Source organism: Hyperolius riggenbachi, chromosome 7, assembly GCF_040937935.1.
Source record: "Hyperolius riggenbachi isolate aHypRig1 chromosome 7, aHypRig1.pri, whole genome shotgun sequence".
Lineage (NCBI taxonomy): Eukaryota > Metazoa > Chordata > Amphibia > Anura > Hyperoliidae > Hyperolius > Hyperolius riggenbachi.
In genome coordinates, this window is record NC_090652.1 from 299,811,967 (window position 1) to 299,826,279 (window position 14,313).

General features: G+C 43.1%; 1 protein-coding gene across 4 annotated transcripts in view; it reads right to left on the reverse strand.

The window, feature by feature from the left end:
- Positions 1 to 4,255: 4,255 nt before the first annotated feature.
- The window catches only part of SLC11A1 (solute carrier family 11 member 1), a 97,154-nt gene continuing 87,096 nt past the window's right edge, over positions 4,256 to 14,313 (reverse strand). For 2 of the 4 annotated variants that reach the window (XM_068246065.1, XM_068246064.1), the window contains exons 11-15: positions 14,027 to 14,146; positions 11,280 to 11,429; positions 9,183 to 9,256; positions 5,867 to 6,020; positions 4,256 to 4,973 (exon numbers count right to left, since the gene is read on the reverse strand). In XM_068246065.1, the coding sequence (XP_068102166.1) occupies positions 4,854 to 4,973; positions 5,867 to 6,020; positions 9,183 to 9,256; positions 11,280 to 11,429; positions 14,027 to 14,146 (618 nt within the window). In that variant the 3' untranslated portion in view covers positions 4,256 to 4,853. The remainder of the gene's footprint in view (positions 4,974 to 5,866; positions 6,021 to 9,182; positions 9,257 to 11,279; positions 11,430 to 14,026; positions 14,147 to 14,313) is intronic. The other 2 variants (XM_068246069.1, XM_068246068.1) reach the window with 1 other exon arrangement.

Here is a 14,313-nt window from a genome sequence, read left to right on the forward strand (position 1 = left end):
TTCCACATATTAAAGTGTACAGCAGCAAAATGTCTTTTTTATTCTAAATTCATTTTAACGGGAATAGTAGGGAAAAAAAAGAAAAGTGCTGCGGTGGATGAAAGCCGCACATTGTATTTGTCTCAGTTATAACAATGTTTAAATTATGTCTGTATTACAATGTATAGTGACAATATTTTATCTGGAAATATAAGTGTCTTTTTTTTTTTTCAGTTTTGCGTCTGTCACTAATTAGAAGCCCTTACTTGTAAAAATATATAAAAATGTATGTCATGAGGGTATAATAATATACCCTCATGACATACCAGTACATATTAAAAAAGTTGAGTCCCTAAGGTAACTATTTATGTTTTTTTTTTTTTTATAAAAGTATTTTATTTTGGTAACTAGGGGAGGGGAGGTAGGGGGTTAATTAATGGGGTATTTTATGTGTTTTTATTTAATCGGCTGTATGTAGATGTAATTTTACTATTTGGCCACTGGATGCCCCCCCACTTTATTCCTAGTATGTACTTTTTACTACATGCACACGTTACAGGAATGAACACATGAATGTTTTACTTTCACTTTATTCAGTGACCACCGGCATCTCATTGATGCCAATGATCATTGGTCACAGGCACTTAGATCAGTAAATGGGAACTGTGTTCCCATTCAATGGTCTGTCTACTAAACGTAGGCAACGATATTGCGCGTTTGAGCACGCACAGTGGCAATGCGGCGGGAGAAGGATATCTACGCCTCTGGAACTTCAGCTGAAGTCTGTCAGGGTGTAGATATACTGCATGCTGTGCAGTCAGGGCCGGGCCGAGTCAGAGGCAAGAGATGCTCCAGCCTCGGGGCGTAGTGTAGGAGGGAGTGCACAACTCACTCAGCTATCATTCCCCTGTTGCATTTAAAGCAAAGATAAATAAGAAAATGGGATACATGGCAGTGACTGCAAGCCAGATAACTAGAGATGAAGGTGTTGGGGGCCCTGGGGCGCCTCTTAGTGTAATAGAAATCAGTGTGTGACGGCTGGGATGGGAGGGATGGAGGGGCGCACTTTGGTGTCTCAGCCTTGGGTGCTGGAGGCAGAGCCGGAACAAGGTCCTCCAGCACCCAAGGCTGAGACACCAAAGTGCGCCCCTCCATCCCTTCCACCCCAGCCGTCACACACTGATTGCTATTAGACTAAGAGGCGCCCCAGGGCCCACAACCTCCCCAACACCTTAATATCTAGTTATCTGACTTGCAGTCACTGCCATGTATCCCCTTTTCTTATGTCTCTATGCTTCATACACAATTAGGAATGACAGCTGAATGAATTCTGCGCCCCCTCCTACACTGCGCCCTGAGGCTGGAGCCTCTCCAGCCTATGCCTCGGCCCGGCCCTGGCTGGAGGACCTTGTCCCAGCTCTGTGTGCAGTAAATAGTTAAACATTTTTTTCCTAAAAGTTTTGAAACGATTTTTTCAAAAACTACAAGGTCTGATTTTACTTTCTCCCAAAGAATCCTATTTTGCATTTTTGCATAATTACAAGTAATTGGGAAATTATGAAACATAATTATGGCTACTCTCAAATTAATTACAAATTTGCTGGACACATTTTTGTGAGAAGTTACGATAATGCAAAATGTGAGTTCAACAAATACCAGTATACTGTAAAAAGTAATAAAAATAATAACAGTAATACAAAGGGTGATGTAATGACCACAATATAGATACTTAAAATACATACAAAAAATAATAGTGCACATTAATAGGCAAATGATTTTATTTAAAAAAAATGTTTTGTAATAAAAATCAGGATAAGGCACCATTTGTGTGTTTGCGTCTCGTATGAAACAGCACCTGGGTATTGTCAGTAATGTTACCCACTGCCAGTGACCAAGAGTTCAAATAAAATACAAAATGGCTGCGCAGCCGCCCCAAGTAACTGATGTAAATTCCACATCATGAAGGTACAGACCTTCTTCTAACTGCTTTCATCCTCCTCTTTTTTTCAGCAAACACGACGTTAAAACAATGGCTAGGAAAGTGGAAAAAAAACCAAGAATTTTCGGCCCATAGTGCTGTCAACAAAGTGGCCGCTGGGGATTCCTTAAAGTGGCATGCCCTGTACCCCTGGTCTATGTGGAAAATCGCTCGTTCTGCCACTCTAACAGGCATCCCAGCAGCCATCTTGTTTGCCAAAAATTCTTGTTTCAGAAGCAAATTTTCACTTTCCTAGGCATTGTGTTAAAGCCGTGTTTGCTGAAAGTTCTTGTTTCCAAAGCCGATTTTCACCTGGGCAGAATTATTGACTTCAAAAGAAAATGCCCTCGGAACTCAAAAATTGGAACACAAGATTCGGTATTTGGCTGCGGAACGCCAAATTTCAAGGAAATCGGAATTCAATTGTTCCGATCAACCTTACTCTTTGGTCTAATAGCGGATTTTTTGTTTTGTCTGCATTTAAAATTTTCATTGACTTCTTTATGTCTTTGTTTATGGTATGTATTATTGATCACTCCCTTAAAAAAATAATCATTAACCAGCAATTGGCTCTGTCGCCCTCAAAAGGTCACAGCTATAGGTGGGAAGTGAAATTCGGCAGTTGCTTTTGCTCTGCGATGATTGGATATTTGTCTTTGGTGAATAAAAACTTTGCACAGGACCAATCAGATTCTAAAAGTAAGTGACTGACACCACAAAACATAAAGGAGGTGGTAATCATTTTGCACTGATGCAAATTCTATGTTAATTTTATGCATATTTTTTACTTACAGAAAAAAAACAAATACATTTTTTCTTACTGAAGGCACTGTAGTAAACTGTGCGCATCAATGGTACAATCTTGATTGTATAATCTTACCAAATTTATCTTGTAGAAGGTTAAACTGAGTGAATATATTTTGAATGGATACTTTTAAGGCATTCCCTCATAGAGGTGGTGAGATTGTACAATCAAGATTGTGTCATTAGTGGGCACCTTAAAAAATGTACCCAAGGCAGCCCGAATAAAAAAGTGACATATGTACCTACCGTAGGTAGAAGCGCATAGTCCAGAGACTTCCCATGTCCTCCTCATCCACACCGCTGTCGCTCACAGACCCTCAGAGCGTATCTGAGAACAGCTTGTCATATATGTTATCGGGGCCGCGCTCATCTTCATGCATGAGCGCGGCCGTACTGCGCAGTAAACTGAAGCCACTCATCAGATCAACAGGCTCTAATAACTTGACCACCTCCAAAGTCCGATTAAAAACATTTGGAGCCAGAGCCTTCTGTCATACTGCCCCTACCTTTTGGAACCCCTTGCCTACACCCAGTCAAGACAGCTCCAACCCTGGAGGCCTTTAAATCAAAACTGAAAAGTCACCTGTTTAGTCTGGCATTTATGATCACATAACTTTTTCCCCTGTGCACATCACTATGTGCTGATCTGAGACACGCTTATGCACTTTGGGTCCTACAGGAGGATAGCACTTTACAGAAGTTTTATTGTCCACGAGCGGCTCTGTGATACAGCGCAGGCATAGGCATACTTGCGCAGGCGCAGTACAGCAGCACTAGTTCAAAAAGAGGCGCAAATTTCCAGAGGGTCCCGGCGGGCAGCACAGTGGTCAGGAGGAGGACGTGGGAAGCCATCTCTCTACTTAGGTAGTCTTTTTTTAGGGGACCCAGCAGGAAACCTCATAAGGAAATCCAACTACTGTGATTGGGTGGATGGCACCCTCTCGAATTGCTGGGTTTCCAATAGGTTATAGTAAACTACGCCCAATCTATTTGGCCAGTCGCAATGCTTGGTGCTGTAGAGAGTGCTGTGATTGGAGAACTGTTCCCTATGAGGTTTCTTGATGAATCCCCTAAACTAGACTAGTGCCAATTTTTTTCTATTCATACACCTTGGGTTGTCTTTAAAGAGAGTCTGAAGCGAGAATAAATCGCGCTTCAGACCTCATAGTCAGCAGGGGCATGTGTGCCCCTGCTAAAACGCCGCTATCCCGCGGCTAAACGGGGGTCCCTTACCCTCCCGAAATCCCCTCCGAGCAGCGCATCCCCTCTTCCAGATTAAGGCAGGGCTAACCGCCGCAGCCCTGCCTCACGCGCGTCTGTCAGCGCGTATCTCCGCCTCTCCCCCACCCCTCTCAGTCTTCCTTCACTGAGAGGGGCGGGGGAGAGGTGGCAATGCGCCGCTGATAGACGGCGCTGAGAGGCAGGGCTGCGGCCGTTAGCCCTGCCTGAAGAGCAGCAAAATCTACGACCAAGTTGGGGGGGGGGGGGAGTTGGGGGGTCAGGGACCCTCGTTTAGCCGCAGGATAGCGGCATTTTAGCAGGGGCACACGTGCCCCTGCTGACTATGAGACAAAAAGCGAGATTTATTCTCGCTTCAGTGTCTCTTTAAGAAGAAGTTGCGCCCCTTATTTCTCTTACCGTTGCAAGATATAGGAGAGGGCAGAGAGCAGTATACGTTATGCATCATACTCATGTTAATAAAATCTCTGATGACAAGAATATTGAGTTAATAATGGTCTTGTAACAATACTGATGGGTTGACACCAGTATTAGGTCAGGGGCCTGGAAAGTCTAACTAAGTCACGGAGATCTTTGAGTTCTGATGACTGAATATCTGAGACCAGCGACCATGTAAGAGTTCCAGCTCTCATCTCGATTCATCCTGGTATGTTGGGTGCCATTGCATATGTACTACGGGATGTCCCTTGGAAAAACGAGTCATCTTGTTGTTATGCACCGCTGTAGACATCTCAATAAAGTTTGTTCAAACAGCAGCCGAAAGTTCTGTGTCTTTCTTCATCGTTTCTGGGCACTTCCCCACAGCTTACAGGCTCATCGTGTGCAATGCTCAGGGCTCCGCCTTGTGCCGGGCTCACTGCACCCTCCCTGGTGGGCTCTGATCGTTCTCCTCCTCCGGAAGCCCATAGGCGAACTGGTTGTGCCTTCCGCAGGACAGGAACTTAACCCCATGGGCGATACAACAAGTCCATACCTACAGAAGAAGATGGAATAGAAAGGGGTGGTCAATGAGATGCTAATAATCGAAGGCTCATGCAAATTTTATGTTAATGTTAAACAAATGTATGCAGCTTGGAAGTGGACCAATCAGCAGCTTAGCTCTCAGGAGAATGAGTGGCCAACCACATGTCTCCATCACCCAGACCCGTTGTATAGGCTTTTTGGAAGAAAATAAATGTTATTTATACTTGAATGTCATTTATACTTTAGGTACTCTGGTGGTCCAGTTGTGGTTAGGCCAGCTACTAATGCTGATAATGGAGATCAAGGAGGGCAGGGGTCATTAATGGGGAGCAGTGGTGGGTACCAGGTGCTATTATTAGGGTCAAGGGGGCAGATGCCTTTACCTGGGACCCAGTGGGAGTAGCAGGGGGGAGGGGAGTGGGCAGATGTAATTAGGTTCAAGGAGTAGCTGATACCCCTTTTCCCATGAGAAATCTTTACCTTTTCTTGAATAGATCATCAGGGATTTCTGTGTTTCTGATATTGAGGTGAAACCCCTCCCACATTGTGATGTCATAGCCATGGCAGTTTCCTGTTAGTGAGTGCCTTTATAGACTGCCTACCAGCAGTAAAGATGACGATGATGAATTACACGGCACCTATCAATCATTTCTTGATCTCTCTCTTCTATGTTTCAACTTTGATTTATATTTTTCCCCCTACTGCTATCTTTTGGTAGAGTTCCTCTTTATAGTTGAATCAAAAATGGGAACCTTGTGTCATACCCCAGTATACAAGATACCTCTTTCTTTCCAAGAATAAAATATTGCGTGGACTATACAGATATTTGCTCCACCCCCTTCTAGACTGTATGACCTATAAGTTCCGCAGCTTCTGCTGAGACGCCGCGCCTTCTGAACTTACCAGGTATAACGTGAAGGCCGTATAGAAAAGCAGAATGAAGCCAACGAGTACATATAGCGGAATGCTGGACAGTGTCGGGATGTAGACAGCCACGAAATACAGATTTATGGCAATGATTAAGGCGATCAGTAAGATGGCAACCACTTTACCTATTCTGTAGAGAGAAATATACGTAAAAACAATAAATAAATAAAATCAGGCCTGTCTCAACTCCAGCAGGCCCAATCCAGACCAACAAAGGCATGTCTGTATCTAGAATGGTTCAAACATCTATTTAGAGCCCCATTCCACAGAAATTTTGAAAAATGAATACAGAGGTTTGGCAACCTACAGGTATCTCTTAGGATTGGTACCTTACAAATATCACTAAGGTTTGGCACCCTACAGATATCTCTTAGTAATATCTGTAGGGTGCCAAACCTAAGGGTTGGTATCCTACATACAGTATATCACTTAGGTTTGGTATCCTCCAGGCAGTTACTAAGGTTTAGTGCCCTACAGAAAGTCACTAAAGCTTCAAGTCCTACAGACATCACTAAGGTTCTGTAAGTACCCTACAAGTAGTCACTAGGGTTTGGTGCCCAACAGGTATCTTTCAGGTTCGGTAACCTTCAGAGAGATAAATAAGGTTTTAGTGCCCTACAGACACTCACTGAGATTTGGTGCACAAAAGACATCTCAACTCCACACACGCTCAACAAAAGTCTTTTAAATATAAGTGACTTTCTGCAGGGTGACTTTCTGCAACATGACTTGAGCTGTGTCTTGTCAGTCATTGCTCGCCTCTTATCAGTGATATTTTACTTGACAAAAGTTGTCCAACTTCTTCAAGTTGTTTGATAATTGTGCATTTATACTGTAACAAAACTTTCAACCTTTTTTCTACTATCCTACAAGTTCCTATATCTATTCTAAGGTGCTCTGGCTTACTGCAGCCTTTTTTAGTTGTTCCATTGCTGTAATAAATCAAATTTACTCTCCTTTGTCAGGCTTGTCGGCCCAAAGAGGAAGTGGCTGTAATGGTTTACAGACAGGAGGAGGTTACACTGACAGCCCTGCTCTGAGTCTTTTTGAGTCTTTCTCACACTGAAAACTGTGAAAAGCAGAGCTCACACATTCCCTGCTCTCAGTAACTCAGTATCATCTACTGATAAAAGCTGATAATTGTGAGAAGCATAGCTCATAGACTATTGCAGAATGCAGACACGGACCTGCTATCAGTAATCACTACTAAAGATTGCAGCATTCTTTACAAGGTAAAACTTCTTCTAAACTATGAAATAAACTCTAAAGGCTGAATGTATTGTTCAATAATATAACCTTTCATGGAAACTGTAATGCAGTTTACAGGAACATGCAATATTATGATGAACTTCCTGTGTGGCAGCCATATTTTTTGTTTACAAAAACAGTTTATAAAACTGCTTTTTTTGGGCCAGGATCCTGGTGGGGGGCAGCCAAAATGTGACAGAGGGGACAGGAGATGAGAACCTACAGGCTGGTATGTTTATTTATATAAGGTTTTTAGGTTACAGATTCTCTTTAAAGGGAACCAGAGACGAAGCACCCTCATGTATTTTACCATATATATCAGTAAGAACATTAGAGAAAACACTTACCCTGCTTTCTGTTTCATCCTCACTGCTAAAAGTGTCTGTTATCAGCTGTGATAAGAATCCCGGACAGAGCATTCAGTCTTGCTTTGCAGGGAATAATTATAGCTGAGTCATTATAGCAGAGCCACAAGGGGGCAGGCTATTGTTCAAACAGCTGATAAGACGTCAATCCAACTGTTGGATTGACGTCATATAAGTTGTGTGAACAATAGCAAGCAACTTTTTTTGGTTGTTTCAACTTGTTTCACAACAAAAGTTGTTTGATAATTGTTCTGCATAAAAGACCGCTGTTGAGCATGTGTATGAGGCTTAAAGCTTCAAGTCCTACACACATCAGGAAGGTTTGGCAAGTACCCCCCCCCCCCCAAAAAAAAGCTACTAGGGTTTGATGAGCAACAGACATCAAGGTTTGGCATCCTTCAGAGAGATACTAAGGTTTTGGTACTCTACAGTCACTAATAGAGATGTCGCGAACCTCAGATTTTCGGTTTGTGAACCCCGTTCGCGAACCTTCGCTGAAGGTTCGGTTCGCGGAAAAGTTTGCGAACCGCAATAGACTTCAATGGGGATGCGAACTTTGAAAATTTGAAAAATTTATGCTGGCCACAAAAGTGATGGAAAAGATGTTTCAAGGGGTCAAACACCTGGAGAGGGGGCATGGCGGGGGGAGAAAAGTATAGGTAGGTAGGCATAGGTAGGTGCCTCAGTAGTTAGCTAGACATAGGTAGGAGACCCAGTAGTTAGCTAGGCATAGGTAGTAGACCCAGTATAGGTAGGTAGGCATAGGTAGGTCCCCTAGTATAGGTAGGTAGGTAGGTGTCCCCGTATAGGTAAGTAGGTGCCCCAGTAGTTAGGTAGGCATAGGTAGGTGTCCCAGTATAGATAGTTAGGCAGGGCCTGGCTGGCACAGTAATAACAATTACTAAGGTCCAGCTAGGGCTGTATAATGTCAGTGAGCAACACACACACACAAAAAAAACACAACTGGAAAACATTGTCTCTCAAAAGAGCTGTTGAGGGGTGCTATTTTAGCAATAACAATCAGCCAGGAGCAAGCAAAGACCAAAAGCCTAACTAATCTTTCCCTAGGAGAACAAGTCTGCAGCAGCTGTCCCTAGTCTGTCTCTAGCAGGCACAGGAGTGAGTGTAATGGCCGGCAAACCTGCCTTATATAAGGGGGGGTGGGGCTCCAGGGCTTACTGTAGCCTGAATGGCTACAATGTGCCTGCTGACTGTGATGCAGTGCATTATGGGGCGAATCGAACTTCTGCAAAAGTTCGCTTGGTCCAGGCGAACGCGAACCCCCAAAGTTCGCCTGGAACCGTTCGCCGGCGAACTGTTCGCTACATCTCTAGTCACTAAGGTTTGGTGCCCAATTGACATTACTAAGTCTTGGAATCCCACACATATCAATGAGATTTGCCCGTGTTCACAGCCAATAATTTCACCTGTGTTGGTGGAAGCCTGAACAGTTTCATTAAGTTTCATTATTCCTTTATGTAGGGGGAATTATGGTCAAAGTCAGACAAGTATCTCAGTTTGTGTTGTATTGCCTGAGGGATTATCTTTTACATTGTGTAATATTTTACTGACATACACATTCCTGGTACCCAACCTTGGCCTGAGCTAGGAACTCCATGTACAGTACCTCCTACCAAACATGGTTGAACTCTAAATGTAGGTGTCGCAGTGATACTCACATGCCATTGGTAAAATCGTGCATTAGCGGCCGCATGCTAGTGAATGTCAGCACCGGTAACAGAGCGAATGGGAGCTGTGGAACAAATGTAATTAATAATTATTAGAATTATTGGTAAAATGTAACATACGTGTATGTTCTCAGAACTGACATCTCATTTCTAGTAATTCTCTGGTGCTGAATGGATCAGGGTTCTGTTTTCCAAAATGATAATTTTTAGCCTCTGACCTGTTTCCCAGCATGCACCATTATGGATTTAATAACCAGGGAAAGTTTGTTTCTCAAACCAACTTTCGCTTTGATTACGGTGATGTGAGAATTTTGGTCATTTTTACAGAATGTCTGGTACAGTGATGTCCTCAGTCCCAGCCGTCTGAGGTCTACTACTTTACAACTAAGTAATAGCTACTCCTCTACAACTAAGTAATAGCTACTTCTCTACAGTTAAGAAATAGCTACTCATCTACATTACAACTAAGTAAGTAATAGCTACTCCTCTACATTACAACTAAGTCATAGTTACTCCTCTACACTAAGCCATAACTACTCATCTACAGCCAGGGCTTGGATTTTTAACATAAGGCAATGTAGGCATGTGCCTACAGGCGCCTTATGTGGGAGAGGCGGTCCCTCCTCCTCTGATCACTTACCTCAGGTGCTTACAGTTTAATTCCTGCCTCATATCACTAATCTTAGGCACTTACACACTAATCCTGGTATCATTTCACTAAGGATGATATGAGACAGTGAGGTTCTAAGGACAGTTAGTGACATAAGTCAGGTATTAGAGTTCAGAATATTTTTACTTGGGGGCATGACCTGTGTTCAGGTGTGGTGTTTAGGGTGCCTGTGCCTACATGCCTCTGAGCTGTAAATCTGGCCCTGTCAACAAGTCATAGTTACTCCTTTACAACTAAGTAATAGTTCGTACTCTACAAGTAATAGTTACTTCTCTACAAGTTATAGTAACGCCTCTTCAACTAAGTAATAGCTACTCATCTACAACAAAGTCATAGTTACTCCTCTACAGATTATAGTTATTCCTCTACCACTAAGTCATAGTTACTCCTCTACAGCTAAGTAATAGTTACTCCTCTACACATTATAGTTACTCCTCTACCACTAAGTCATAGTTAGTCCTCTACAGATTATAGTTACTCCTCTACCACTAAGTCATGGTTACTCCTCTACAGCTAAGTAATAGTTACTCCTCTACACATTATAGTTACTCCTCTACCACTAAGTCATAGTTACTCCTCTACACATTATAGTTACTCCTCTACCACTAAGTCATAGTTACTCCTCTACACATTATAGTTACTCCTCTACCACTAAGTCATAGTTACTCCTCTACACATAGTTACTCCTCTACCACTAAGTCATAGTTACTCCTCTACACATTATAGTTACTCCTCTACCACTAAGTCATGGTTACTCCTTTACAGCTAAGTAATAGTTACTCCTCTACACATTATAGTTACTCCTCTACCACTAAGTCATAGTTACTCCTCTACACATTATAGACTCCTCTACCACTAAGTCATGGTTACTCCTCCACCACTAAGTCATGGTTACTCCTCTACACATTATAGTTACTCCTCTACCACTAAGTCATGGTTACTCCTCTACAACTAAGTCATAGTTACTGCTCTACTACTAAATTATAGATACTTCTCTACATGTTATATTTACTCCTCTACAACTAATCAATAACTACTCCTCTACAACTAAGTCATAGTTAGTCCTCTACAACTAAGTTATAGTTAGTCCTCTTCTACAACTAAGTCATAGTTAGTCCTCGATAACTAAGTCACATTTACTCCTCTACAACTAAGTCATAGTTAGTCCTCTATAACAAAGTTATAGTTACTCCTCTACAAGTTATAGTTACTTCTCTACAACTAAGTCATTGTTACTTATCTACAACTAAGTAATAGCTACTCCTCTACATCTAAGTCATAGTTGTTCCTCTACTCTACAACTAAGTCATAATTATTCCTCTACTCTACAAGTAAGTCATAGTTACTCTTTTACAGCTAAGTCATACTTACACCTTTACACCTAAGTCATAGTTATGCTAGCCACGCCCACCACCTACCAGGATACTCTGCAGGACGTTTAGCAAGTCATTCATGGTCGTCAGGTCCCCCAGGTCTTTAAATGCGGCTACAAAGATGGTCGGTATGATGGCGCAGGAGCGAGTAAACAGTACCCGGTAGAAACGGGACCATTTTAGATTCAGGAATCCCTGAGAAAGAAATGAATATTATTTATTGTATTTATAAAGAACCATCATATTACGCAGCGATGCACAATAGATAAACAGGCAAACATATAATACAAGGTGCATAGAACAAGAAATAAGATCAGGCAAATGTCTTTGATAGCAGTAGTTCAAAGTGTTTGTTCAAAATAGAGTCTGTTTAATGGCCCATACTCACGAGGGACTTTTGTCGCCTCAACACGCGGCGCGCGCGTGTTGCGGCGACAGGTCGCCCGTGAGTATGGGCCGTCGCACACGCGCGCACCCCGAACTGTCGCCCGCCGCTCATGTCGCCATGCGATTGAAACTTTCAATCGCATGGCGACAGTCGCCGCTGCCCCCCCGCCGCAACTGTCGCTAGTCCGCGTGAGTACGCGGACTAGCGACAGCAACCTCCATGTAGGTACATGGAGCTTCCGGCGGGGGGAGGAGGAACGTCAGCGACAGCTTCCGCCTTGCCGCTGGTCCCTCTTCCGCGTGTGTACGCGGAGGGACCTGGCGAGAAGCTGTCGCCGGCCTGTCGCCCACACGCTCACGTGTGCTGGCGACAGGCCACATTTCTCGCCCGTGAGTATGGGCCATTAGTCCTCTAGAGAGGTGTCAGAGAGTGAGATGAATAATCAGGCTGGAAACATTATGGGGGAGGGCCCTTGCCAGAGGCTTACAATCTAAAGGGTGGGGGTAGAGACAATAAGTGCATCTGTTGAGAGAGTGAGAGAGTGCCTAGCAGAACATATTATAGTGTGTGTGTGTATGTGGGGGGGGGGGGGGGGGGGATTTGGCAAGCTTAAAAAAAGAGAGTCTTGAGAGCTTGTTTGAAGGTATTAAAAAGAATCTGTATTCACAAAATGAAGTATAAACAAACATCCCTGCCTGTTTGGGGTCATCTCCTAGCCCCCTCTGTAATATTTTGCTGCTCTCCGCTGCAATAAAGAGGGTAAAAAAACCTGTTTTATAAACTGTTTTGTAAACAGAAAAGATGGACACCAAAACAGGAAGTACATCAGCAGAGCAGTGAACTCAGTTAATACACAGTGAGTACACAGAGAATTCAGTGAGTTACACATTGAATTCAGTCTCCAGAGGTTATGTGCAAGTTTTGAAAGAGCTGTGTGTCAATGAAGCATGACAAGCTGTGTTTTTAGAGCATGGAGTAGTGTCAGCCTGACAGGCAGCTTCCTCCTCAGCCAGCTATTCTTTGTTCAGTTTATCATTCTGTGTTTATCAGCCTCACAGATAGCAGACAAGACGACAGTGAGATCAGGGACGTTGTCTGTGAGGAATAATCATCACAGGAGCACTAGAGGGGCGTGGAAGGGGTTAACTTGTTCACATTACTGAAGAGTTGGCAGCCTTCCAGACACAGCGGACAAATCCGACAGGGGAACGATAAGTTGATTTATTACAGAGATGGTGCAAGTAGAAAGTGCTGCAGTAAGCCAGAGCACAATGGAACAGCCTTAGGAACTTGTAGGATAGGAGAAATACTGCTAACATTTTTGTTACAGAGTCTCTTTAAAGGTGGGGGCAAGTCTGATGGCTGGTGGGAGCGAGTTCCAGAGAGTAGAGGCAGCCCTAGTGAAGTCCTGCAATCGTGCATGGGAGTGAGATATGCGTGGTGCAAACAGGACCAAGTCATTGGAGGATCGGAGAGGGTGGGCCGGTATGTGCCTGTGGACAAGATTAGAGATGTAGGTCGGACAGGTTCTTTGCACCGATTTGTAGAATTGTTTTAGACTTAATGTTGTGCAATAAGCTGCAACAATTTGTATTGGAAATTTTACTTTTTTTTCCTCTTTGACTTTGTGTATCGCAAGGGCATTATGGAGAACATTATTTCAGCTCATTTCATTTCGTTTTTTTATGGGCACATGAATCACCACCTTCCCACATTGCTCTTAGCAGAAAGAATTAGTGCAGGTGTAAAGCAAATTAATCTGCTCTGTGTAGCTAATTTCTCCAGCAGCAAGATGGGGATTTCTGGTGAGTCTCCTAGCATTAGTATTCCAAGTACACAGTATACTGTTGCTATGGTTACTAATAAGATTGAAATGCTCATTGTTAGTAAACTAGGGCAGCGCCAATCTATGTCTATGGCAATTTTATCAATTCAGTAAAATGTTTCTTTGGTGGACAACTCGGTGATGTATGAAATATTATTATTATTTAGTAATGATATAGGGCCAACATCTACCGCAGCGCTGTACTGCATATACATAGTCATGTTACACTGTCTCTAGGGGCTCACAATCTAATCCCTACCATAGTCATATGTCCTTGGTAGTGTAAGACCAATTTAGAGGGAAGTCAAATAACTTATCTGTATGTTTTTTGAAATGTGGGAGGAAACCGGAGTGCCCAGAGGAAACCCACGCAGACACAGGGAGAACATACAAACTACTGCTACCGTGTTGCGTAGTAGATAGCACTCTTGGAAGTAAAATAACAGTTACATTTGCTATTGCAATTATTATTTACAGAAAAAAAAAAAAAAACATTTGCAAATGTATAGCATTAGTAGATAAGTAAAATAGAAAAACAGCCAACCACAGTGTACTCTGTATGTAAGTTCCTGTACTGACCTCCATCACAAACTGTCCGGCGTAGGTTCCCGTCATGGTGGAGCTCTGTCCGGCGGCCAGGATGCCGACAGCCCAGATGTAGAGCGCAACCGGACCAAAGAAACAGCCAAGGATGACGCCCTGGGAGACGAAACGCAGGCAGAAACATGAGAATGCAGACAGTTGGTCACTGGGTGACTGGGATTGATATTCAGAAAAGTAGGTGGAGCCTATAAAAGCCAATCAAAATGCACCTATTGATTTTCAAGGGGAATATTTAATTGCTGCCATTCTTCCACTGTTAATGG